Raw genomic sequence first — 23,299 nt, 5'->3', positions numbered from 1 at the left:
CTACCGCTTATCCGAACTACCTCGGGTCACGGGGAGCCTGTGCCTATCTCAGGCATCATTGGGCATCAAGGCAGGATACACCCTGGACGGAGTGCCAACCCATCGCAGGGCACACACACACTCTCATTCACTCACACACTACAGACAATTTTTCAGAGATGCCAATCAACCTACCATGCATGTCTTTGGACCGGGGGAGGAAACCGGAGTACCCGGAGGAAACCCCCGAGGCACGGGGAGAACATGCAAACTCCACACACACAAGGTGGAGGTGGGAATCGAACCCCCAACCCTGGAGGTGTGAGGTGAATGTGCTAACCACTAAGCCACCGTGCCCCCCCCTGACAAAAACTGAGAGTAGATATTTTATATCACTTGGGAGAGCGAGGATTTTATCTAGGAAAGACTGAGATAGGATTAGAAAACATGTCATGTAAGAAACCCTTGGGTAGATAGTTTAAGAATATTCATTCATTCATTCATTCATTTTCTACCGCTTATCCGAACTACCTCGGGTCACGGGGAACCTGTGCCTATCTCAGGCGTCATCGGGCATCAAGGCAGGATACACCCTGGACGGAGTGCCAACCCATCGCAGGGCACACACACACACTCTCATTCACTCACGCAATCACACACTAGGGACAATTTTTCCAGAGATGCCAATCAACCTATCCTGCATGTCTTTGGACCGGGGGGAGGAAACCGGAGTACCCGGAGGAAACCCCCGAGGCACGGGGAGAACATGCAAACTCCACACACACAAGGTGGAGGCGGGAATCGAAATCCGGCCCTGGAGGTGTGAGGCGAACGTGCTAACCCACCGTGCCCCCCGTTTAAGAATATTGTCATAGATTATTAACAGGGATTTCATACTCTAAATTGTCATGTCAGTCAGTGTCTCATGGCAAGAAAATGGTAAATAAAATATATATGTATCCAATATTACCCAAACTTTGACAAGCACGGATCTCTTTTGTAACATATGCAGTATATACTGTATATTCAATATATCCACACATATATCCCTAAACCTCTTATATATTTAGTTACATAGGACCATGTGATTATGTGTTATTTGGAGTGTTTTACTCCAAATCATTAATATCCAGATCACTCAAGAGATCTTCCTCCTCATCTTCCATTAGGCAGGTCTGAGCAATAGCACCGGTCACAGCATATGGGTCACAGTTGGCAGCAGGCCGGCGATCCTCCAAGTATCCACGCTTGTCCTGGCTAACTTGCAGGGGGATGCGGATGCTGACTTCACGACTAGCCACAGCAGATGAAAACTCATGGATGTTGGAGGTCTCGTTAAAGCCTGTGAGTCTCCTCTGGTTGTCCTGCCCACCATGAGGATCTGAGATTCGGATGTGCTGGACATGACGTGCGCGTAATTTTTCTATGATCATCTCGATATGCCTAATATAGTGGAGAAAAGCACAGTGACAAGCATAAGGGATTAATGTTACATAACATTTCACTGTTTGTCTATCCATGTATAAAAATGCACTCACTCCAGCCCTCCTTCTGCTCTAGTGGCTTCAGTGCTGAAGTTAGTGTGGCAGCCAGCTCCATTCCAGTTCCCTGGGATGGGTTTGGGGTCCAGAGTGGCGATTACACCAAAGTCTTCACACACTCTGTGCAATAGGAAGCGTGCCATCCACAAGTGATCTCCTGCTACAATTCCTTCACATGGACCGACCTGGAACTCCCACTGTACAGAGACATGCAAAAATGCAGCTTTGAACCTTTAAATATTCAGATTTGGTGATTTACGTCCAAAGTTTAGGTTCAGTCTGAATATCAGTATACGTCCTTCTCTAGGTGACAAACAGTATGCCAATAGTATGACTGAATTCTCAGTGTGCATACAAACAATAGGTGAGGAAAATACCTAGACGACCTGCTCTTTCCAATAAGATTCTGCAGTATAGAGCCTGTGCACATCACACTGTCCCATAATGTAACGAGTCTGGCATGGAAGAGCTGTTATAATTTAAAGTAGTGGAAAGCTTTTTTGATTGCTACTGTATAAGTGTTAAACATTTTTCCATGTGGTTAAACTGATATTGTTTAATTTCACCTGAATAAATTGTTAATTTTTTGAAAGCTTTAACTAGAAAAAGCTGTTATGTCCAAATTGTATTCATATTACACACATATTCTGCTCTGTATATATAGCATCAACAGCCAAGCAGTACGTAGGTACTGAATCGAATGCAGTATGTACTATCACAATACAGAATTATGTGCGTTATTTTTTAACTTACCCTTCACTTCAGCTATAATCACTCAAGAAAATTGTCAGAAACGCATATAAATGTGACATATGAGTTTTGCTCTACCTGTGCAACTCTAACCTAAACTCTGAATAGAAATTATGTCTGAGTTACCTCTGGTTATCAAAATGTCACCTCAACTCTATAAATGACCTACAATGAACAAAATAAATGGAACTTGGTAATCACCTGAGAGGGCTTCACCTCAGCATTGGTACCACAAATTTTGATGCCTGCATAAATGCATGCTTTATAGTGACACTCTACAATGTCTCTACCATAAGCTCTGTCTGCACCCACTCCACAATAATATGGTCCTGATAAAGAGATAAGGAAAATCACACAAAACACATAATATTTATATAGATAGGGAAATGTGGCATATATTTTTATTCCAAAGCTACAGAAAAATTTGTGTTCCATGTTTCTATTTAAATAATAATTCATGTGCAAATAGCTGTTATATTAATTAGGATAATCATGTCCTTTTTGTCTTGCATAATAAAATGGCCAGGCATCTAATCCATTCTGTATACTCTGACATAAAGACTGAATTTCTTACCCTGTGGTTTGGGGTAACCATTTGATGGCCAGGAGAATGGATGTCTATCTATTCCAAGCAGAGTATACTCCTGCTCCATCCCAAACCACGGTTGGAAATCTTTCACCTTCTCCATGATTTTCTTACAGGTATGCCGATGGTTAGTGTCTACATAAAAACAGAAATAAACATTTTACATTTTATTAGAAATTAACATTAAAAAAAACAGATTTAAAAATCAAATTTAAATTAATCTACACATAAAATCTACGAATCCATTAATCAAATGAGTTTTCTTTGACTTTACCTGCAGGTTTACGGTTGTTCTTGAGCACCTCACAGAGCACCAGTTTGTTAGGGTCCAAAGTGAAAGGGTCTCTGAATATACACACTGGAAGCAGGATCATGTCACTATTGGCAGTCACAGACTGGTTCGTGCTAGATCCATCAAAGTTCCACTCTGGAATATCTAGCACAAAAAGCAAAGGTCTTAAGTGTAAAATATAAATTACTTACCTTAGTACACCGATTTGGTATTAAATATCAAATATAAAAAGTTTCCCAAGGAAAATGTTTCATGGACTGCTTTATATATGTGATGCTAATCCGCCTTGTCTAAAATTCAAAAAAGGATATCAGTAAGGATTCATTTTTGTGGAACCAATCATAACATTACCATTAACCATTTGTTAAATAACACACAGAACGGTATAAAAAAATAAGGCCTGGGCTGATTTCTTTCGAGTCCAGATTGTATCTTCATGCAATCTTTAATTTACAGGCATGTCAGCTGATTACACATAATAACACAAAGTGAGATAAATGCAAATGAGATGGATTGTTTGTCATTCTATTTTCCTATAATGCCATTTGGATTGAATAGCTAGAATAAGCACACATTGTCCAGACTTTTTGTTTTGTTTTGTATCATAAAATAATTCTCAGTTAAAGCATAATTTCAGTCTAGGTGCTTATGATACCCTCTATGCTGCCGGGTTCAGACTCCAAGGTTCGGGTTTTGCTTCGAAGGCCTTCCCCAGAGCCATCGATCCAAACATAGGTGGCCTGACAGAGACCTCCCTGAGGAAGGCTGAGGTAGTGGGAGCGCAGCACCTTATTTAGTTGTGAGCTAACAGACAAGGCGTACGTCATGGCAGCACCTAGGGAGAGATACTTTAAAAACAGAAAAGTGGAAATACTGAGCAAGAAATTAGAGTTATTATTAACACCCTGAAGTTGTTTTACTTTTTTTTCCAGTGAAAGGGTGTTTTAGATTATTTGTAAAGCATACACTAAAATATATTATTTCATATTAAGACAAGTCTATTAATATAAACCTGTGCTGTTATTACGAGAAATAATTAACAGCTTCTGAACAATTAGATTCCAAAATTCAATAGAACTGTAGTATAAAACAATTTATTAGTTAAGCATCATGGATAAATATATGATAAGAAGAGGATTTACACACAAAGGAGACTTACTTTAGGAGGATTACTTGGTCGCTCTTGTTTAACTGCACACAAATTGAACTGCAAACCTGAATATTGTTCCGAGTCCTGCTTTTAAATATTGTCCATGATGTCATAAAAAAAGTCCACACCTACTGCAAGTTCATTACTGCATACTTAACTTACTCAACAACCTTTTCTAAGTCAGCTAATCTAAAGTATTTACATTTTATACTCATTTGCTGGTCATGTGTTTCTTTGACAATAAATAATCTGTTTCGTCTAATGTATTAGCTAATTAAATCTCTTTGGACAAATATGTTATCTAATTAAAAATAAATAAATAAATAAATAAATAAAACTTTACATAAGACAAACACTAGCTGTTTTTTTCCAGTCACCATGTATCCATTTGGAGAACTGCAATCACTGGTGCATGAATGTCAGCCGAAATACAAATTACTCTAATTTGCTGAGGCAGTTATCCGCCTTATTCAATGCATAATTACATGCTATACAACTATACCAGGAGCCAACGAGAGTAATGAGAGAGAGCTCAGTTTTTTGCAGAGTGAGCCATGGACACCCAGCAAGGCCACAGAGGAACAGAACTGTTCATTAAGTCCAGTCTAACTTCACTTCACAAATACACCAGGGTGTAATCTGTAAGAAATGCTGATTGAGGAGTGAGTCATGGTAAAGACAGCAGTTCTACCTCAGCTGAACCAACACTTAATCTTTAATATTAGTAATCAGTCTCTGGGAAAAGTAAATTTGTGTGTTTGATGTGCATGTGTCATGTCATATTGTCATTGTTCTGATTCTGTTGGTTTATAAAATATCTGAAAATTGAACATCTTAGTACATGTTAATTATGCATAGTTATTAATAATTAATAATTTTGTTTGATTTATCAATATTTTGTGAAAGACACTGCATGAAATTCAGGACTTGATATTTCCCTTATGTTACTGAATGTTGAACAATTAATTATTAAATACACTAAGTTGTACTGAAACATAAGTTGTATTAAATAGACCTGAGCTGAGCACACGTAAGCTTTGTTGGCAGTTTACAGTAGCTTTATTGAATATACAATAGGTTGAATATACTTCAGCTGTATTTAATACATTCGAGTTGTACTGGGACTTACGTATGTTTTACCGTATTTATTTGAGTTAGGTACAGCTGAATTTTATTGCCAATCACATTAAATTTAGTTCACTTGAGATGAACACACATGTGAGATGTATTGACACATTGTATTAAATAAATTTGAATTGAACGGCCATTTAAGTTGCATTGAATACCCTTGAATTGAGTATACTTGAGTTGTATTGACGTTTAAAACGTGTTGAACACATGTGAAATGAATAAAACTGAAAATTTGGTTGGATTGCCAATTTGAGATGTATTGAATGCAATTAAATTGAGTTGAATCAATTTGTGTTGTGTTAGCATTGATTTGGGTACAAATACATCTGAGTTGCATACAAGGAACTTGTATTGCATACACTTGCGTTACGTACACTTAGTGTTAGTGTTAATTTGTAAATATCTTTGTATTGAAAACACTTGAGTTGTGTACTCTTAAGTTGAAAAACCTTGAATAGTGTTGAATAGACTTGAAAAGTATTGAATACACAAGTTGTATACATTTGAGATGTATTGCCACTTGATTTGTATTCACTGGAGTTGTACAGACGCTTAACTTGTATTGTGTATGTTTATTTTTTATGTTTTATTCCATTGCTGCACAAATCGTGTTCAGGCTCTAGGACTATTCACAGAACACAGATGACTCATCACCACCAGAAGCCCTCTGTACGTTGCCTTCTTCCACCTTATTCACATCCAGCCCATTACATCCAGCCCCTAATGTCAGCAATGTGAAATTTGTCAGCTTGTATACTTGTCAGCTCTGTCAGCTCCTATAGCTCATATTCACTTCAATGCTTATCACTCAACCTGATTACTATGGTGCATTTGTGGATCTGATGATGTAGTACTTTGCTATTGCGCTGAGCGGTGTTGTTACAGGCAAAAAGCAAGCTGAGGCTGTCTCAAGCTGAGGCAGCAGCCTTGGAATTAGAAGAGGTGAAGAATAATTGTCATTGTCACCACCCACTCAGAGAACATTGAAGAAGATGATGATGGTCATTGTTGGTTTGTTTTATTTCATTTCTCAACTTAGAATACATAACATAGATATTTACATATATGTTAATTCATTTGGCAGACATTTGCATCCAGAACAACTTACAAAAAAACAAAAACACAGTTGCTATTTTTTCTTTAAATGGACCACATTTGTGTATGGAAACATCTGACAACAATCAGTATCTGGTACAGAAATCCTTTTGACACATCACATAGATAAAAATAGCACCTCATTCTCAATACAACAAATCACGCACCATACAGAGAGCATTTATGTTAACAACATCTAAACTCCACTGTTAAACAAAACAATGACAATAATTGTTTGGTAAAAGGCAGCATGTGGCATAGTGTAAATTAAATGGAGTTAATTATAGACACCATTCTTCTTCATTTCATGCTTTCCTAACTATACGGCAGGTCTTCTTCCATCTGAGTCTATCTGACCTCACAGACTTGCTACTGACTCTCCACGGGCCATGGCAGATACGGGCACTGAAAGGCGAGAAAAAGATTAATGCATCATATTTTAACCAAAAAGCCTCCCCATGGAACACTGCACATGAGACAAGGCTCAGTGCATACAACACTCACACACTTATTCACATCTAGAACCACCAGAACGGTACCATAAAACTGGTGAACCTGAAGGAAACCCATACATACTGTACACAGACAGAATATGTAAAACTGCACATTAACAACATTGATAGCACAGGAATAAACCAGTGTCCCAGGATCTTTAGCTAGCAAGGGTAGTTGCTGCCCCCATGCTGTCCTTGAGATGTATTTATTTACATTGAATTTAATCTTTATTTATTGTTTGAATAAGATTGATACAGAATAACGTTCTTCATTTTGCCAACGTTCTACCAAAGATGTAGAGTCTGAAGGTGCTGGAAAGGACAAATTGCAGGACAAATTTCACTCAAATTTACACACCTATGGGAATTTAGTGTAGTCAATCCAAGTATTGGCTTGTTTTTTGGAGGAAACCCATGCAGACACACTCAAATGATACTGTACAAATTCTGCTTTGGCTGGCATTGATGATTTTTCATAACATATGATATATTTTATATCGTACACCGACTTCAGTTATACTGTCATGGACGTTTTGATAACTGTGGGATGGTGTGAAGACTACTGTAATATATACATTATCCTCAGGGTGGCATAATGATGCATTTGGGTAACACTGCTATCGCATGACTCCAGGATCCCTGGCTCAATCTTCAGTTTGGGTTACTCTATGTATCGTGTAGGATTTGTGGATTTCCTCTGAAATGAATGGTGTGAATGTGTGAGCGTTGTGCCCTGTCATAGACAATGTCATATCCTAAACAGAATCTATTGCTGCATCATGATCAGTGTTCCAGGGTTGGGCTGCACATTCATTGCAGTGTCACTAATTGTGATAAAAGAACAAATTACATAGGTCACAGATTCACAGTCCTGATAATGAAGTACCCAATGTTCTGCCTAGTTTAATGCTTTCCTGCTGTCTATTTACTTATTAGTTAAATCAGTGTGTGTGTAGGACAGCTGAGACTCCAGGACCAGGGTTGGACACTTGGGACATAAGGATCTAGTTGGTAAACAGTTTTGTGTGATCATTCTAAAAGCAAAAAGACTTGCAGTTGCATCTTAACATCTAGATGCATCTGGATCCAGATCACCTTGTAATCCGAGATCATCTAGGTTCAGATACGACAAGTATACATGCTTTAAAAGACAATTAAACAATAAACTCACCTGGAGCGCCACGTCAGAGCGGCTCTCTTGTGTGGTTTGGCCGCTTGTGCCTTGTACTGAATCAGTCCGCACACCAGGTCGTGCGCTATCATCAAGTACAGCAGGAAGATGAGCACCGCAGGGTCCATGGCGCTGTACGAGAGGTGCAGAGAGTCTATACGCTTTAAAGCATCTGGACGATGCGTGCTTATGCGTGGCATAAAACGCGTGGGCTGCTTGCGCGTGAGACGCTGTCACTCATCGTCCTTCCATCCCAGCCATGCGGACTTCTATCTAGGCTGAACATTAAAGTGTGAGCACACGCACGCACGCCCTCATGGACCGTCCCTGCATTGCTTGGTTCATGGTAGCTATACTGATGCTTCCGAGGTGCGCGCGAGGACAGAAGCGGGGAGGATGTTGCCGTGGAGACATCACACCGTTGCTAAGGGTGTCGTCATAGACTCGTTCAACTCAACGCATGCTTTCCCATGTAAAGTTTAACCTTAACCTCCTGAAATGAATGTCTAGTTTTAATTCAATACGAATATTAATGAGAAGAATTGATCCATTTTTCTTCACTAAAGTAATGAATCAGTGCACTTACATTGGGTGTCATATTATGTGACACATAGAGTTGCTTATATGTTTGTTTGTTTTTTTTGACACTATATGATACTGTATTTTCTCTAAAATGAGTTAGAATTAGTGTCTCGATTCATTTTCTAAAATTTTCTACTGCACCTATATAGAGACAGAGCATCAGCCTGTAAAAGTATGTAAAAGGGGATCAGCAGCAAGTGCAAAAAAAGGTGTGTTTTTATTCATAAATAACTCATCATTTAGTTGCACTGCATCATCTGTTTCTCTACACATACTATAAGTAATAGCTTTTTTTTTTTTTACATGTTTAAACTTCTTGATAGTCAGTGTTAGTCCAACGTCAAAAACGTATCCTATCTAATGCTGAGAGAGAAATTATTTTATTATTTATAACAAATGTGAGACAGGTTGACAATTCTTATAAGAATATTCTGTTAGTTTAAATGTCTACATAATTATATTTAGTATTAACATTAAATAACCTAATTTTGGGCTGCTATATTACTCGTAATGTTCTTAATATCTTCTGGCTAGTTTTGTTTGGTTCTTAGCCCAGCTACTTTCAGTGTTTGCCTTCTAAATAATACTTGACAGACAGGGTTAGCTTCTTATCTCTTAAAGAAGCAAAAGTGAGACACCAGACATACTGTATACAAAACGACACTTAAAATACGCTTAAAAATGGTGTACAATTTATTACTTTTAATCAGTGGTTTGTTACATATTACAAATATGTAAAAAAGGGTTTTAACAATGAAAGATTGCCAAAATCACATGATATATTTTACTGAATTTAGTTCTTTTGTTGTAAGCACTCAGACAGCTAGTTAGCACAGGTCACATTTTGCATATACAGTCATTTTAAAGTTCAAACCTCGAAGGCTAATGATGAATCCTTGCTTTTAAAATGTAAACACTTTAAAATGTTCATTCAAACAGCATTAAATGAGTTCTTTATGTTTGTGCATTAACTTTTAGAACTGTATTTGTATACGTCTTGTCAGATTATGCACCGCAATGAGTTTTTAACCATTAGGACGGTTAGTACTAGTATTACTACTAGTAATAATACTAATCAGTAATAGACTATTCTATCAGTAATAGACTGTATAAGAATATAAATATTATTTTACTGTTCTGTTCATTACTAATATCCTCTAGCTCTTGCCTTCTTTACTAAAAGTATGCCCTGGGCCCACTCACATACTACCAATCTCAGCAGCCCAGACCAACATCATGTGTTAATGAATAAAACATCAGTTAAATCCTCACCAATATCCCTTTTTTAACTTCAAAAGGGTTTAACATCTTAGTCCCTTCATCATGTTGCGCAATCATACACTCCGCTCATGCTCCTGTAAAACCAAAATGTTACTACTGTTAAACATTTAAAAGCTTTTATTCTTTAACTCAAGAGTGCTTAAAAAAACTGATAACATACCTGACTATAGATGGAAGGTAAAACAACATGATTCTGTTGGGGGTGAAACCAGAGTTATTAATACACTAATATATTCACAATTATTTTTCTTAATAAAAATGTCCTCAGTATTGATTTTTTTTTGTTGACGGTACAAAAATAAAGCATATCTTTGATATGATCATAGTCTGTATTAATGCACTTAACTAGCACCCCATAGGTTATTATATTACTATATTATATCATAATTCTTATACAATTTTCTATGAACTATGATCTCTGTCTCATAAGAAGCAGATCTAGAACAGAGGCCTGTTAATAACAAATACTTACGGGTTCATACAGATCATTTGTAAAGCCTGTATGAGTCTCATGACCACTTGAGTCCTGTCTCTGAGAATTGGTACGCTCACGCATCCTTAGGTATAGAAACAGTAACACAGCTAGTGTTACCATCAGCAGAATGGCTACTAGCACAGATGCAGCAATGACTCCTGTGTTGTTAGGTGATGATAAACCTGAAAAGGGAAAAGTATTGGTTTGAATGACAAAAGAGATGTTTACTGTTACCATTAATATTTTTATTGCTGAAAGTGCCATTGTGCAGGTCTGATATGCATAACGACTAAATTTTAAAAACTCTTTACATATGCTATACTATATATGCTATACAAACATTAGCCAAAAGTTTGTGGAAACTTGATCATTTTATTTATATGTGCTTGTGTCTTTCTCATTCCAGATTAATGTGGTGATTTGAGCTCATTTTGTTGCAAGAGCGTTAGAGAAGTCAGGCACTGATGTCAGGTGAGATGGTTTGAGCTGCAGTTGGGCTGCCAAATGCTGTAAATGTAAATGTCTTCCAATTCATCCCACGTGGGGGCTCTATGCCGGTCACTCAGGTTGTTCCACTCCATCCTTGGCAAACCATATCTTTATGGAGTTCATGAGGTTTGGGCCTGCTTCAAACAATGTGGCAACAGTTTGGAGAAGAACCACATATGAAAGCGCTGGTCAGGTGTCTACAAACCTTTAGCCATATTGTGTACATATTAAAATCGGGCATTTACTTATCTGGTCTGTCTGCTCTCCAACACAGTTGATGCCAACAGTGTAGCCAAAGTCATCCAAAGCAAGAACACCCTTTGTTCCTTTAAGTCCCTCAAACACAATCTGTTGCATGTGCACACATGTACACACACAAATATTACATCACACAGTAACAGATAGTGTATCAGATGCAGGCATTACACACACACAAACATTTAGCATCTTTACTCTCTAAGTATTTCATTACAAAGAGTGAATACTCACTTGGTACTCAGTCTCCGAAGATACATTTAATCTGAAAGGCATCCATGTTCCTTCAGCCCCTGTGAGGCTAAAAAGTTCAGTTTTGGCCCCGTTGGAGAGCCTCCACACAACCAATTTGCTGTCATCTACAAAGAACAATACAAACAACAAAGCTTTTCTATATTAAAACAATAAAATCAATGAACTCTTGATGCAATTCTACAACATTCTATAACCGCATTATTATATCATTAAAAATCAGAATGAGAAATTAGAATAAAGATAAGGCCTTACCAGAAACAGGCTGATAAACCCAAAAATACAGGCAGGTGCCTTTGGTAGGAGGAAGATGTCGGCTCAGCAACCAGGCATTATAGCCAGCAGAGTCTCGTGGAGTGTGTGGAAGGAAAAGGAAGTGACCTACAGTATAAGTTAAGAGAATAGTGTTGGTTACAAAAAAAAAACAACAGTGCTAATGTATACTTGTGAAAAAAATCTTACAGATCTCCATGGATATATCTTGTTAGGCAACACCAGATATAAAAAAATATATAAAAACCTCTCTCATTTTGCAGTGTGTGGTCATGTGGTGGGGTGGAGTAGTGTGTTTCAGACAACAGGTTGCTTAGCTCCCAGTCTAACTGGTCCAGATGGTGGCTCTGACTGTTGCTCCATCCACATAGACCATGCTCAAGATCACATACTATGTCTGGAAAATGAAACCATTGGTCCTGCATTTGTTTACTGTCTATCCATTAATTCGTTCATTCATTTATTCACTCATTCATTTAAACAAACCTGTTGTAGGACAGATATGAGTTGAGAAGCTGATGTCATCAATAGCAACATAAGTGTCTTCTCCTCCTCCTCCCTGCACCTCAAACTGCAACTAATGAACAAACACACACACACAGACATACACACACACACACACACACACACACACACACACACACACACACACACACACACACATATATATATATATATATATACCCTAATACTAGATTAGCTCAGATTTCTTTGCCAGGTGTTATTAATGATGCAAACCTGCAAATACTCTTATGAGAAATTTTTTTCTATGATTACTTAGAATGAGATAATTACCTGCCAGTCTCCATGGCAACTAACATTGCCCATGCCAAGGCGCCAGACTTCTCCCTGATCCAGACTGTTAGAGAAGAGCAGGATCCTTTCCCCATCAGCAGGCTTTACATATACACTCAAAGAACCTGTTTGATATATATTATTTCAGGTACTTCAGACATATCAGAAAATATGCAATATGTGTGTTTATGCTGTCTAACCTGGGTTTTGTCCCACCATGTTGTACCAGAAATAGACACACTCAGTGTGAGTCACACCACGGCGTACAGGAGAGTTCAGAGTCGTCACACTGCCCTGTGGAAGGACGTTCGCACCACTGTGGGCCAGCATGTAGTAACCTGAAGTGACAAGAAATAGTCATTAGTCATTTCACACCATCAGATTCTCATATTTCTTATTTCTTTTACATTTCAACTGCTTTCTAACCCATCTCTGTCTCAAGACTGTGGTCTGTCTTAGGGCCAATCCTTGTTGCATGCCAAGCCTGGTGAACCCAGAGGCCATCTCTATTGTTAGTGTAGCCACAGCGCTGACCCTCAAATGAGCACATAGACGGCAGAGAGCATGGGCCTTTTACAAATGCCACGTCATCGATAGCCACCTGTCCATCAAAACCTGAGCGCACTGCTTCAAACACTAACTGAATGAAAATAGGAAAGTAAAAGTGAGGGATACATAGAAATGTAATTAAACAAAATCATGCAGTATATATACTGTACACAATGTTGCCACTCATGCAAATTCCAACGTTATATCACACTAAACAAGAAAATTCAGTCGTTAATGAAGTTAATAGAAGTAAATGAAGTAAATTTCCCAAGCTAATAGATACTTTGTACAAGTGCTGATTTTTTTAAAAATTCCATTTCCTTTCACGCCTGAAATATTTCTGACCAAAAAAAAAACCCAAATTCATTAAATACTGCAAATACATTACAAACTGCAGCATTAAAATATAATGATTATAGGGCATAGTACTGTAAAAATATAGCTCTTGGCAACTTTTACCTGGTAGGAAATAATTTGTTGAGGCACTGGACACTGTCCTTCGTGCCAAACATTTCCGTGTGACCCGAACCGGGTCCATAACAGCTGCTCTGATCCGTCTTTGAAAAGCATTTTAACATTGAGTGCACCTGAAATGTACAAAGCATGAGTCAGGGTTGACCTTTATTATTACTCACATCTCAATTTTTATGCACCAAGCAGGATTATCTTCATTTGTTTATTACCTGTTTGAGGGCCGTAGAGTTTATAGAAGAATAAGAGACAGTGTGCATCCATTGAGTTCTGGCGGAGTGAAAGAAGACGACCAGAGAGACCCCTTAATTTCGTGTTCCACATATCAACCACCAGGCTTTTACCTAGAAAGTGGAGGTATTACATACAATAATGGGTTAACAATACTGAAAAAGTGTAGGCAAGTAAAAGCATGTGTAAGGCACGTGCTACACTCTGTTTAATCTCTGAAGTTATCTTACCTTATCTTATAATCCATCTACTACACTTTTAAATTTATTTTAAACTTTGGAACAAGAAGTTTCTCTTTGTTAAATAGCATTACAATTTTTATTAATTTATTAGATTATGTGGAGTGTCCATTATACAAGTACATCAGTATACAAGTGAACCAGTTGTGACTGTAGAAATAATAATGCAAGTAACTATAACTTCTCTATAAAATAGATTTAATTCTGTTTCACTTGTTCATACGGTAAGATATTCCATACCAACTCCAATAGTGTGGTCACCGCCATTCTGAACACTCCAGTCATAGTTGTCCATTTGATCTTGGTACCATCCACATAAGTCAGTCTCAAAGTTACACGATAGTCCTGTTTGATAAAGAAAGCAGAAAAACAAACAGAACACAATAATCAATAATTCCAAGTTACCAATAAAAACAACCAATGATTTCTTAATAGCAAGAACAATATATAGATAATAATTACACGTTATTTTCAGATAAATGTTAAGAATTTAGTGAATTCAGGGCTGATGTTCCAGCACTTTAACACAACCCAAACCAACCCTCTGTAAAAGACAGTAAAAAAGATAGCAAGAAGCATTATTTGTTCTCTGTCCTGTTAATACACCTACTTACCGACAGGTAACTACAAAAAAATTCTATACACAAGAAAAATTCATGAGCAGTAGATGAAATATTCTTACCATCATTAGTTAAGGGAATATACTCTGGGTTGCAGTTGACATAATGAACATCCTTCACTGCTATTCTTGCCTCTGAGGTAAGAGTTTGAGCATGAGCTCTGAATTCCAGCTTACAGGACAAAGGTAGAGAAGGAGAGTTATAAAAATCAGATGTAATACACTTAAACAGAAGAAAATGGAGTATGATATTTGGTGAGACCGGCCATGCTGTATGGTTTAGAGACGGTGTCACTGAAGAAGAGACAGGAGTCTGAGCTAGAGGTAGCAGAGCTAAAGAGGTTGAGGTTCTCTTTAGGAGTGACAAGATTGGACAGGATTAGGAACGAGTACATCAGAGGGACAGCTCATGTTGGACGTTTGGGGGACAAAGTTAGGGAGGCCAAATTAAGATGGTTTGGACATGTTCAGAGGAGGGAGAGTGAGTATATTGGTAGGAGAATGTCGGACATGGAGCTGCCAGGCAGGAGGCAAAGAGGAAGGCCAAAGAGGAGGTATATGGATGTAATTAATGAGGATATGAAGCTAGTGGGTGCAAGTGTTGAGGATGCAGAAGATAGGGATAGGTGGAGAGAGATGATTCGCTGTGGTGACCCCTGAAGGGAAAAGCCGAAAGAAGAAGAAGAAGAATATTTGTGGTAGGACGGGGTGTGGTTTAGCATAGGTCTACTCTGGGAGAGACATATTTGTTGGCAAAACTAGAGTCGTAATAATTAACATGTCACACCTGAGCCTTGTTTAATGTATATTTTTGGGATCACTATTTTCCTCTTGTTCTCTCTAAAACAGTGAGTTGAGCAAATGAGTGTATGAGCAGAGCAATGAGCAGAGAAAAGCAAACAGTGAGCAGAAACTGGTGAAATATTGATCAAGTATTATGATACTGTTTGACTACTGTTCCAAGTGTAAAAAATCTCACATGTTCTATTACACCGGGCTTGCTGTCTTTTCTGAGCAGCCTACTGCCAACATTAATACACTAGAAAAGAAATGCCAAAACCTGGAACCGACGATCTCTGGCACCAATATAGACCTCCTCTTTTACCCATGATTCAGTTGGGTTTTCACCTGTCCTCCCACCAAACTCCCACAGCCGAGGCAGAGAGCCCAACACGCTGTCCACTACGATTACAGACACTTCACCTGGAGAGAGAGAACACCAAATATGTTGCTGTAGTGTATGTGTATTATGGACAAGGTAATGGTAAGTGCATATTGTAATGGCATGTGCGTTAGGACTAGAGTAGCTGTTTGTGTCTATGCGGAAAGGCATTGGAGTGTTTGGCTCCTTGTACCTATGTGTGTGTTGTAGCCTGTGAGACTGTAGGAGAACTGGAGAGTGCAGGCGAGGCCGGACGGGCCGAGTAAAGGGGTGCGTGTTTGAGCTTCTGTCAGCTGCTGACCAGCAGCTTCAGCCACATATAAAAACACCTCTGAAAATAACCAATCAAACAAATAAATAGTTTAATTATGAGATAGAATAGAATAGATAACGTATCAAAAGTAAAAAAAAAATCAGGGGCCGAGAGAATCACCTAGGAACCTTTTTTGTGAGCATGTATATGCATGCCCAGCTCTTCAACGAAGTCACAAAGTGATGTCTGATGCAGTATTTACAATAAATCAAACTGTCATACAGCCATCATTCTTTTTCTTCTCACATCATACACATGTTGGAGATCAGGTACACAATATGTAATTACCTGCTTTACAACTTGTATATACATCGGGAACTACGGGTATCCTGACCTCCGGTAAGCGGCTATCATCCCGGCTCTGACGAAAGTGACGTGACATGTGGCTAAGTGCGGTGACCCATACTCAGAATTTGTTCTCTGCATTTAACTCATCCAAAGTGCACACACACAGCAGTGAACACACACTGTGAACACACACCCGGAGCAGTGGGCAGCCATTTATGCTGCTTTGCCCGGGGAGCAGTTGGGGGGGTTTGGTGCATTGCTCAAGGGCACCTCAGTCGTGACCGGCCCAAGACTCGAACCCCCAACCTTAGGGTTAGGAGTCAGACTCTCTAACGATTAGGCCACGATCTGCCCCCCTGCTTTCCTGCTCTGTAAATACTACAACACTATGGGGTCCACTTGCCTTGAGTTCCTCTCATTACCACAACCAACCTTATTAGCAACACTTCCCTTATCTATGCTGTATTTCTAGTTTGTAATGCTTCATTCTCTGCATTTTTGCTGTATCTTTATGATACATTGCAAGTGTATCAGCTGTGAATGTACATGTTAGTTTCTTAGATTTCTTTGAGTTTGAGTTGTTTTCTACCCTTGAGTTATACTCGCTGCATCAATTGCAGTTCAGTCATATGAATACAGACATTAGTGTGTGCGTTTTTGCTGTCTCATTGAAGCCATCTGTCACTACTCTTCACAGTCTGAGACCTCATGAAGCAAGATGCTGTACAACTATAAAAGGTGTTACTCATGCTTTTTCACAGTCTTGTGAACAGATGTAGCATGCACAAAGTCTGAGACCTGTGCCAACACTTATTGTTGCTACATGTACACAACTACACATATTCCATTTAATATTAGAAAATAACCCTGGCACACAATGTGTTTTTTTCTTTTCATTATTTTTTTTTTCTTTTACAAATATCTCTGGCAAGAGAAATACCCAGTGTTTACTTTTCACACTGAATAAGTAAAGTGATCTGTAACATGCATGTAAACTGCAACACAGTTTTGATACTATCCATCTACTGTTTACTACTTTACTACTGTATATTTTATTCTTTAGGCTGTATTCTAGTGCTTATATATGAGTATGAATATATATTTTGTTCCCTTGCATTTAACAACTTATTTTCCGCATCTGTAATATGGCTCTATTTTTCCTCTTCTTATTTATCCTGCATGTATCACCACAAGGATCACCTGAAGATGAGGTATTTTCCAACCTATTCCAGCCTTGACTTCCGATACTGGTGTCTGTCCAACCCTTGATACCCTGCTTATATGAAAAGTCTCCTGTGGAAATCGTAAAGCACATATCATTTACATCTCGGTTACATAAAAAGTATTCCAATATTAATAGTTTTAATATTAATTACATTGCACCAGTAACTGCTCTGTTTTATTGTACGTATGGTATTTTTTGACCTGCGATTCCAAAACAACACTCACCACACTGTGCTTCATCCTCTTCCTCTGTGCAGTCCCTGGTAAAGTCACAAATCTTGCTGGCCTCTGCACAGGGTTTTTTGGGAGGTTTAGGAAAAGACTCTGGTTTTACTGAATCTGTTGGTGGGGGAAATTCAGATAAACAAATCTTAGAGATGCACAAAGGTGCTATAGATTCTCCATTACACAATTATAAATATAATATTTATCAGATTTAGACACAGTAAGGTTCACGTTAGGATCCAAAATAGTGTTTGATTCAGTGTTGAGATTAGGGTAGAGGCTGTGGATAATTTGTTAAGAGCGTTTTATCCTATATGAGAGAAGAAAAAAAAAAGATAATGTAGCTCACTATTAGTCAAACGGCATTCAGGAGACAGCGTAATATCATCAACTGCAATGCCTCCATATGCTTGGTCTCTAATCGCAGCAACAAACAATATCTGCAGGATTGCAAGTACCAGAGAAAGGGAAAGAAACAGACAAATATGGGAAATGACAGAATTAGAGCGTAGATTTATTCTGGTGTATTTATACTGGTCAAAATAGTAAACTGTTAAAAAAAAAAAAAAAATTAAGCATGTACCTGAAATTCGCTGTTGACTACAAACTCTATCTCAGCCTTAACCCACAGATCACCCAGTGAGCCCCCACGCTCCCACACTGGGTAAATCTGTCTCTCTGCCACCAGCACTGCTAGGCCCCCTGATACGCCACCAAACTGGTGTGTGTACATCACCATCTGCCAAGAATGAAATAATCCAAACTCATCCACATACTAGTAGATATGCTTACACTTTAGTACATTTCCAGTAATTAATATGATCATAGGACTATTCAAGCCCTAATAAATGGCCAATTTACTGTACTATTTTTAGTTTAGTTTAGTTTTAGTTGTTGCCTTCTTGACATTCATATATACAGTATTTAGTTTGTAATTTATATATGTAAACTTACACGGCAAGGATGTGAGCTATTGGTGGGCTCCAGAGGATGACTTTGAAATGATGCCCAATCCCGCTTTAGCTCATTTGGTTTCGTAACATACAGGAAATGACCTGTGAATGCCCATTTATTAGAATCATATAACTGACATTTAAAAAAAAAAAATGTTTTCGCTGTAAAACTGCAAGTTAAGTGACAGTTGCAAGTACCTTTAGCAGAATTGGTGGAATGGTCTCTCCCAGGGCCTCTAAGAGGCTCAGACATGGAGATATTCATCTGACTGGTCCAAATCCACTTAAAGCCTGGAATAGACCTTATGTCCCATGCACACATATCTTCCTCGAAGTTACAACTCATATACCCTGCTGTACAACCCAGCAGAACAATGAATATAACATGAATATTTGGAAGTGCCATGATAGAGATGCCCATTTGATGCACTATATGGCCAAAAGTATGTGGACGCCAGTCTACATCCACAAAGTTGGAAGAACATTTCTGTATAGGATTATAGTCTTTGTATGATATAGCATTATGATTTACCTTCACTGGAACCAAGAGGCTCAAACCCATATCAACATGACAGTGCCCCTGTGCACAAAGCAAGGTAATTTTTTTTTTTGCCAAGGTTGGGTATGAAACAACTAATACTCAAACCCAAACTTTACCTCAAAGCCATGGAATACCATTGGGATGAACTGAAATGCAGAAAATGTCCAAATTTCCTTTTGTATTTGTGGAGAAATGGACACAAATCCCTACTGACACACGGCAAATAAAAAGCCTTTCAGAAAGGCTGCTATAGCAGCAAAAAGGGGAGACCGACTTCATACTATTAGCCATCATTTTTGGATGGGGGAGATGGTCAGGCGTTCAAACACTTTTGGTTATGTAGTGTATCAATTATGTACATTCATAATTCATAAACTATAAATTGTTAATATGATCCATTCTGTGCATGTGATGGTCATAACACCATATATCATCAATACCAAAGAATCCCAGCCCTGCTTCATAAAACGCACTTTGAGCCCTTTTTCTTTATTAATGCGTTATTTCAGAGAGGATTATAAGGAACATTTACTTGAAGAACATTTGCAGTTTAACTTTGCTCTATTATTTTGGCACAACCTCTGCTTTTTGAAATTTTCTTATCTACATTTCAGCATCATTTGCAGATCCTGCAGCATTTTAAGTAAATGTTTAATTAGTTCATATTCAAGCAGATTGAAAAACCTTTTTTTAATTAGTCAGAATTACTCCCTATAAATCAGGTACATAACAGGTAATTTTATATCATTTAAAATTATATATATAACATAATGCATAAAGTAAGCTTGGCTTGTATTTCTTTGATTTTGGTGATATAATAAGCTATAAACAATATGTATAATGCATTCTATTACAAGTTTTTGAATGCGTTATACTCATTGCTATAAACAATAATGCATCATAACATCATAATTACATAATGAATAATGTCATATGAATGTATGTTATGTATGCAGGCTTTTTGCATACAGCTTATATGGAGTATCATAACCATAAATATCATAAAGCACTGCAATATAACAATTGTGTATCATGATAAGGGCTATGGGATGAACACACTAACCGCAATTCTCCTCATCTGTTCCATCTCCGCAATCATCTGTGCCATCACACACTGCACGTTCTTCCACACAGCCTCCCTGTTTACACTGGAAAAAGCCTACCTTGCAGCCTCCAGTGCCTACAGGAGCTAGTTATAGAGCAGAAGCACAGTTCCTATCATTTACTGTAAAAATAAATGTACAGAAAAAAATGAACATTTGTTGCCTTTCAGTGTTTTCCTTATTCTGCTGTACCTGGAAGTGCACAGTCCATGAACTCCAGCTGATCGATCGCTATGTCTCCACTCCTCCCACCTTGACGCCGTGAGTGTATCTGGATCTGAAAAGGGCCAGGTATGCGTCCCAAGAAGATGATGCCTTCCTTCCATGCACGGACACTTGAGCTCTCCGGTCTCCACACCAGAGCATTCTGACCCTCAGGAGTCCACACTTCTGCCCAAAGAGGGCTGTCTTCTAGAATGGTCAAACCTAGACAAAAGAATTTGGATGTAATGAAAGATAGACGTAAAGCAGTATATACATATAAGCACACTGTTCATACAGTTTATAGTTTTCTTGTAGAAACTATAGTTACATTGTAGAAATAGCACACCACTGGGACAGATGATAAATTATTCAATGTTCATAATACTCTTGTATACATTCATCATTAGTCTTGTATAAAGAAATATGTTGGGTTTCCTCTCTGATTGCTAGGATTTCTTGTTGAATACAATGCAAAAAATTAATCTAAGTGTTTTGATACAATTGATTACGTTGAGATGTGTTTAGTCAGCAAGAAAACATGAACTTGTCCAAACTTTAAATGAAATAATTTTATTATGTATTGTTATTTCTTAGATGTTTGTGAGAGCATTTGCGTACTTGAGTCCCACATAAAGTAGCGGAGATGAAGGCGACAGCTCGGGGAGGACTGTTGCATTGTGGGAGATGTCAGGACAGCTGTTCTTGGAGACTGTGCATTCACTGCACTTACTGCCATGAACCAACCTGCGCATAACACAGGGACAAGACACAACAGACACAACATCAAGGTATCTATTCATCCATTCACCAATCCATCTATCCATCAATCATTCTTAGAATGTATCCATTTATTAATCTTTATAAGAATTTATCTATCCATCCATCCTTTCATCAATCCACCATTCCATTTATCCAACCCATCAATCATCAATCCATTCATGCATCACCCATCTGTTTTCTGAATCATCCATCAGCTTGATCCACTCAGCAGTCTTCTTTATTAATCAGTAAGACGCAAATGACAAACATGTCATAACTTTTACCATTTTAATATTCTTTTTTTGCTAAAAAACTGTTAACACTCATGCATCTTAAATACTGAATCCAATATAAGGCATTTCGTTAATTTCTCACCCGTTAAAATACTTTTATTAATTATTTAGCCACACAACTATAATAATATGAAAGTACATAAAGTGAACTGTGTTGAATTTGTGTACCTGCTGATGTGCCGATGGTGAAGTCAGAGGTGGGGCCGCTGTTGGGCAGCGGGTTTCCACTCTGACGTCTTTCCCACACGTACGCATTACCTACAGCCGACTTATCTGTCCATCCACATGTCCTTGCGTCCTCAAAATCACACACAAAATCTCTCCCCCGATAACCTGTCACATCCCATAAAGGCATAAATAGGCAGTTTTTCTTTGAATTCATGAAGCACATCGAGTCTGATTACTCAGTTTTAAAGAATATCATCATGTGGTGTCTCACCACAGTCCTGCTCATCGCTGCAGTCGGTGCAGTCGCACACAAAGTCACATCTTGGTGCTTTGCATTCGCTACTTTCCAGGGAAAAAACTATAAAGTATGAAAATCAAAATAAATATACGATTAATGCTGACATTTCGGCTTCAAATCTCAAAAATGTTTTGAATATAAACCGTAATTGCTCTTTATGGCATAGTTTCATCACTCATAATCAGTCTCTTACAACAAGAAAAGCTTAGGCCAAAGGTCTCTGATATTAAACAGTAGATATCAAGGACACGTGCAAAGTCAAGATGTCGTCAAACAGTGTTTTATGTCACCTTATTACAACTCCGTATTAGCTCTCATATTCCAAAAAAATTGAGAGTGAACTGAAAAGGTAATTATACACAGATTTATACAATTAATTAAACCTACAGTGCATTGGAATTATCAGTACAATTAGATTATAACTATATATCATTGTCAAAAGAAATATGAATATGAAGTATGAACATTTATTTGCATTTTGGTTTGTTCTGTAATCAAACACTTGATCCAGTTAATCAATAAGTACTAGTTTCAATACATGACAGAATATTTCTACCCTTGTTTTGGAAGATTAGCACTTACCACACTGGACAGTAAGAAGCAGCGTCAGGAGCTGAATGAAGTCCCTCTTCATCTCAGTATATAGCAGAGACAGTATGCACTGTATACCAGCTTCACCTGTTCTTAAAGATAATGCTTGGACTTGACCCTCTGAGGTATCATAAAACTGCAAAAATGCTCCAGCCACAAGAGACTGCGGAAATTAGTACTGCGATTGCAACATTACAACTGATGTGAGATGTAACATATACTTACATATAGCAAGCTATAGAAATTGAATGACTGACTATTTTGGCTTTGGTTATTTTATTTGGATTTGTTTAGTTACTCTTTGACACTATATAGAGCATCATAAACACACACGCACACACACGCACACACACAAACACACACACTCTCTCTTTCTCTCTCTCTCTCACACACACACTCTCTCTCACAAACACACAGACACACACACACACACACACACACACACACACACACACTCACACACACACATTTAAGATG

The 23,299-nt window shown here is 38.1% G+C and overlaps 2 protein-coding genes across 3 annotated transcripts; both read right to left on the bottom strand.

Moving 5' to 3' along the window:
- Window positions 1–1,088: 1,088 nt before the first annotated feature.
- On the bottom strand, window positions 1,089–3,981 carry LOC132859781 (glutamine synthetase-like). Its single transcript, XM_060890725.1, has 6 exons — window positions 3,804–3,981; window positions 3,131–3,292; window positions 2,845–2,991; window positions 2,472–2,599; window positions 1,518–1,717; window positions 1,089–1,422 (listed from the first exon to the last, which is right to left on the bottom strand). Exons 1-6 carry the CDS (start codon window positions 3,973–3,975, stop codon window positions 1,089–1,091), a joined length of 1,143 nt encoding a protein of 380 aa, XP_060746708.1. The 5' UTR covers window positions 3,976–3,981.
- Window positions 3,982–9,446: 5,465 nt separating this feature from the next.
- Window positions 9,447–22,920, bottom strand: mamdc4 (MAM domain containing 4). Of its 2 annotated transcripts, XM_060891223.1 has the most exons (29): window positions 22,814–22,920; window positions 22,205–22,291; window positions 21,934–22,098; window positions 21,332–21,457; window positions 20,702–20,935; window positions 20,470–20,595; window positions 19,064–19,219; window positions 18,867–18,967; window positions 18,496–18,651; window positions 18,262–18,352; window positions 17,913–18,026; window positions 17,664–17,756; window positions 16,056–16,193; window positions 15,761–15,903; window positions 14,764–14,872; window positions 14,322–14,426; window positions 13,824–13,955; window positions 13,600–13,727; window positions 13,018–13,231; window positions 12,792–12,929; window positions 12,592–12,716; window positions 12,283–12,373; window positions 12,044–12,193; window positions 11,779–11,904; window positions 11,506–11,630; window positions 11,262–11,364; window positions 10,525–10,709; window positions 10,213–10,245; window positions 9,447–10,126 (listed from the first exon to the last, which is right to left on the bottom strand). In XM_060891223.1, exons 1-29 carry the CDS (start codon window positions 22,863–22,865, stop codon window positions 10,106–10,108), a joined length of 3,567 nt encoding a protein of 1,188 aa, XP_060747206.1. In that variant the 5' UTR covers window positions 22,866–22,920; the 3' UTR covers window positions 9,447–10,105. The 2 variants fall into 2 exon arrangements, with proteins under 2 accessions (XP_060747206.1, XP_060747207.1); XM_060891224.1 differs by lacking the exons at window positions 9,447–10,126; window positions 10,213–10,245; window positions 10,525–10,709 and adding an exon at window positions 10,725–11,150.
- Between the last annotated feature and the right edge of the window lie 379 nt (window positions 22,921–23,299).

The sequence above is a fragment of the Tachysurus vachellii genome, chromosome 17, assembly GCF_030014155.1.
Source record: "Tachysurus vachellii isolate PV-2020 chromosome 17, HZAU_Pvac_v1, whole genome shotgun sequence".
Taxonomy (NCBI): Eukaryota; Metazoa; Chordata; class Actinopteri; order Siluriformes; family Bagridae; genus Tachysurus; species Tachysurus vachellii.
The sequence above is the reverse complement of the archived record's forward strand: the minus strand, read 5'-3'. Positions and strand labels throughout refer to the sequence as shown.

What these genes read in the sequence shown, in the direction of transcription:
- LOC132859781 (XM_060890725.1), bottom strand. Translation starts at nt 3,975, where the DNA reads ATGACGTACGCCTTGTCTGTTAGCTCACAACTAAATAAGGTGCTGCGC. An exon ending in TGAACCCGGCAGCATAGAGG is followed by an intron (nt 3,293 to 3,803) that starts GTATCATAAGCA and finishes TTTTTGTGCTAG; the next exon opens with ATATTCCAGAGTGGAACTTT. An exon ending in TGGTTACCCCAAACCACAGG is followed by an intron (nt 2,600 to 2,844) that starts GTAAGAAATTCA and finishes TCTCTTTATCAG; the next exon opens with GACCATATTATTGTGGAGTG.
- mamdc4 (XM_060891223.1), bottom strand. Translation starts at nt 22,865, where the DNA reads ATGAAGAGGGACTTCATTCAGCTCCTGACGCTGCTTCTTACTGTCCAG. An exon ending in CTACTTTATGTGGGACTCAA is followed by an intron (nt 20,936 to 21,331) that starts GTACGCAAATGC and finishes TCTTTTGTCTAG; the next exon opens with GTTTGACCATTCTAGAAGAC. An exon ending in AGAGCAGACAGACCAGATAA is followed by an intron (nt 10,710 to 11,261) that starts GTAAATGCCCGA and finishes TTCCCTTTTCAG; the next exon opens with GTTTATCATCACCTAACAAC.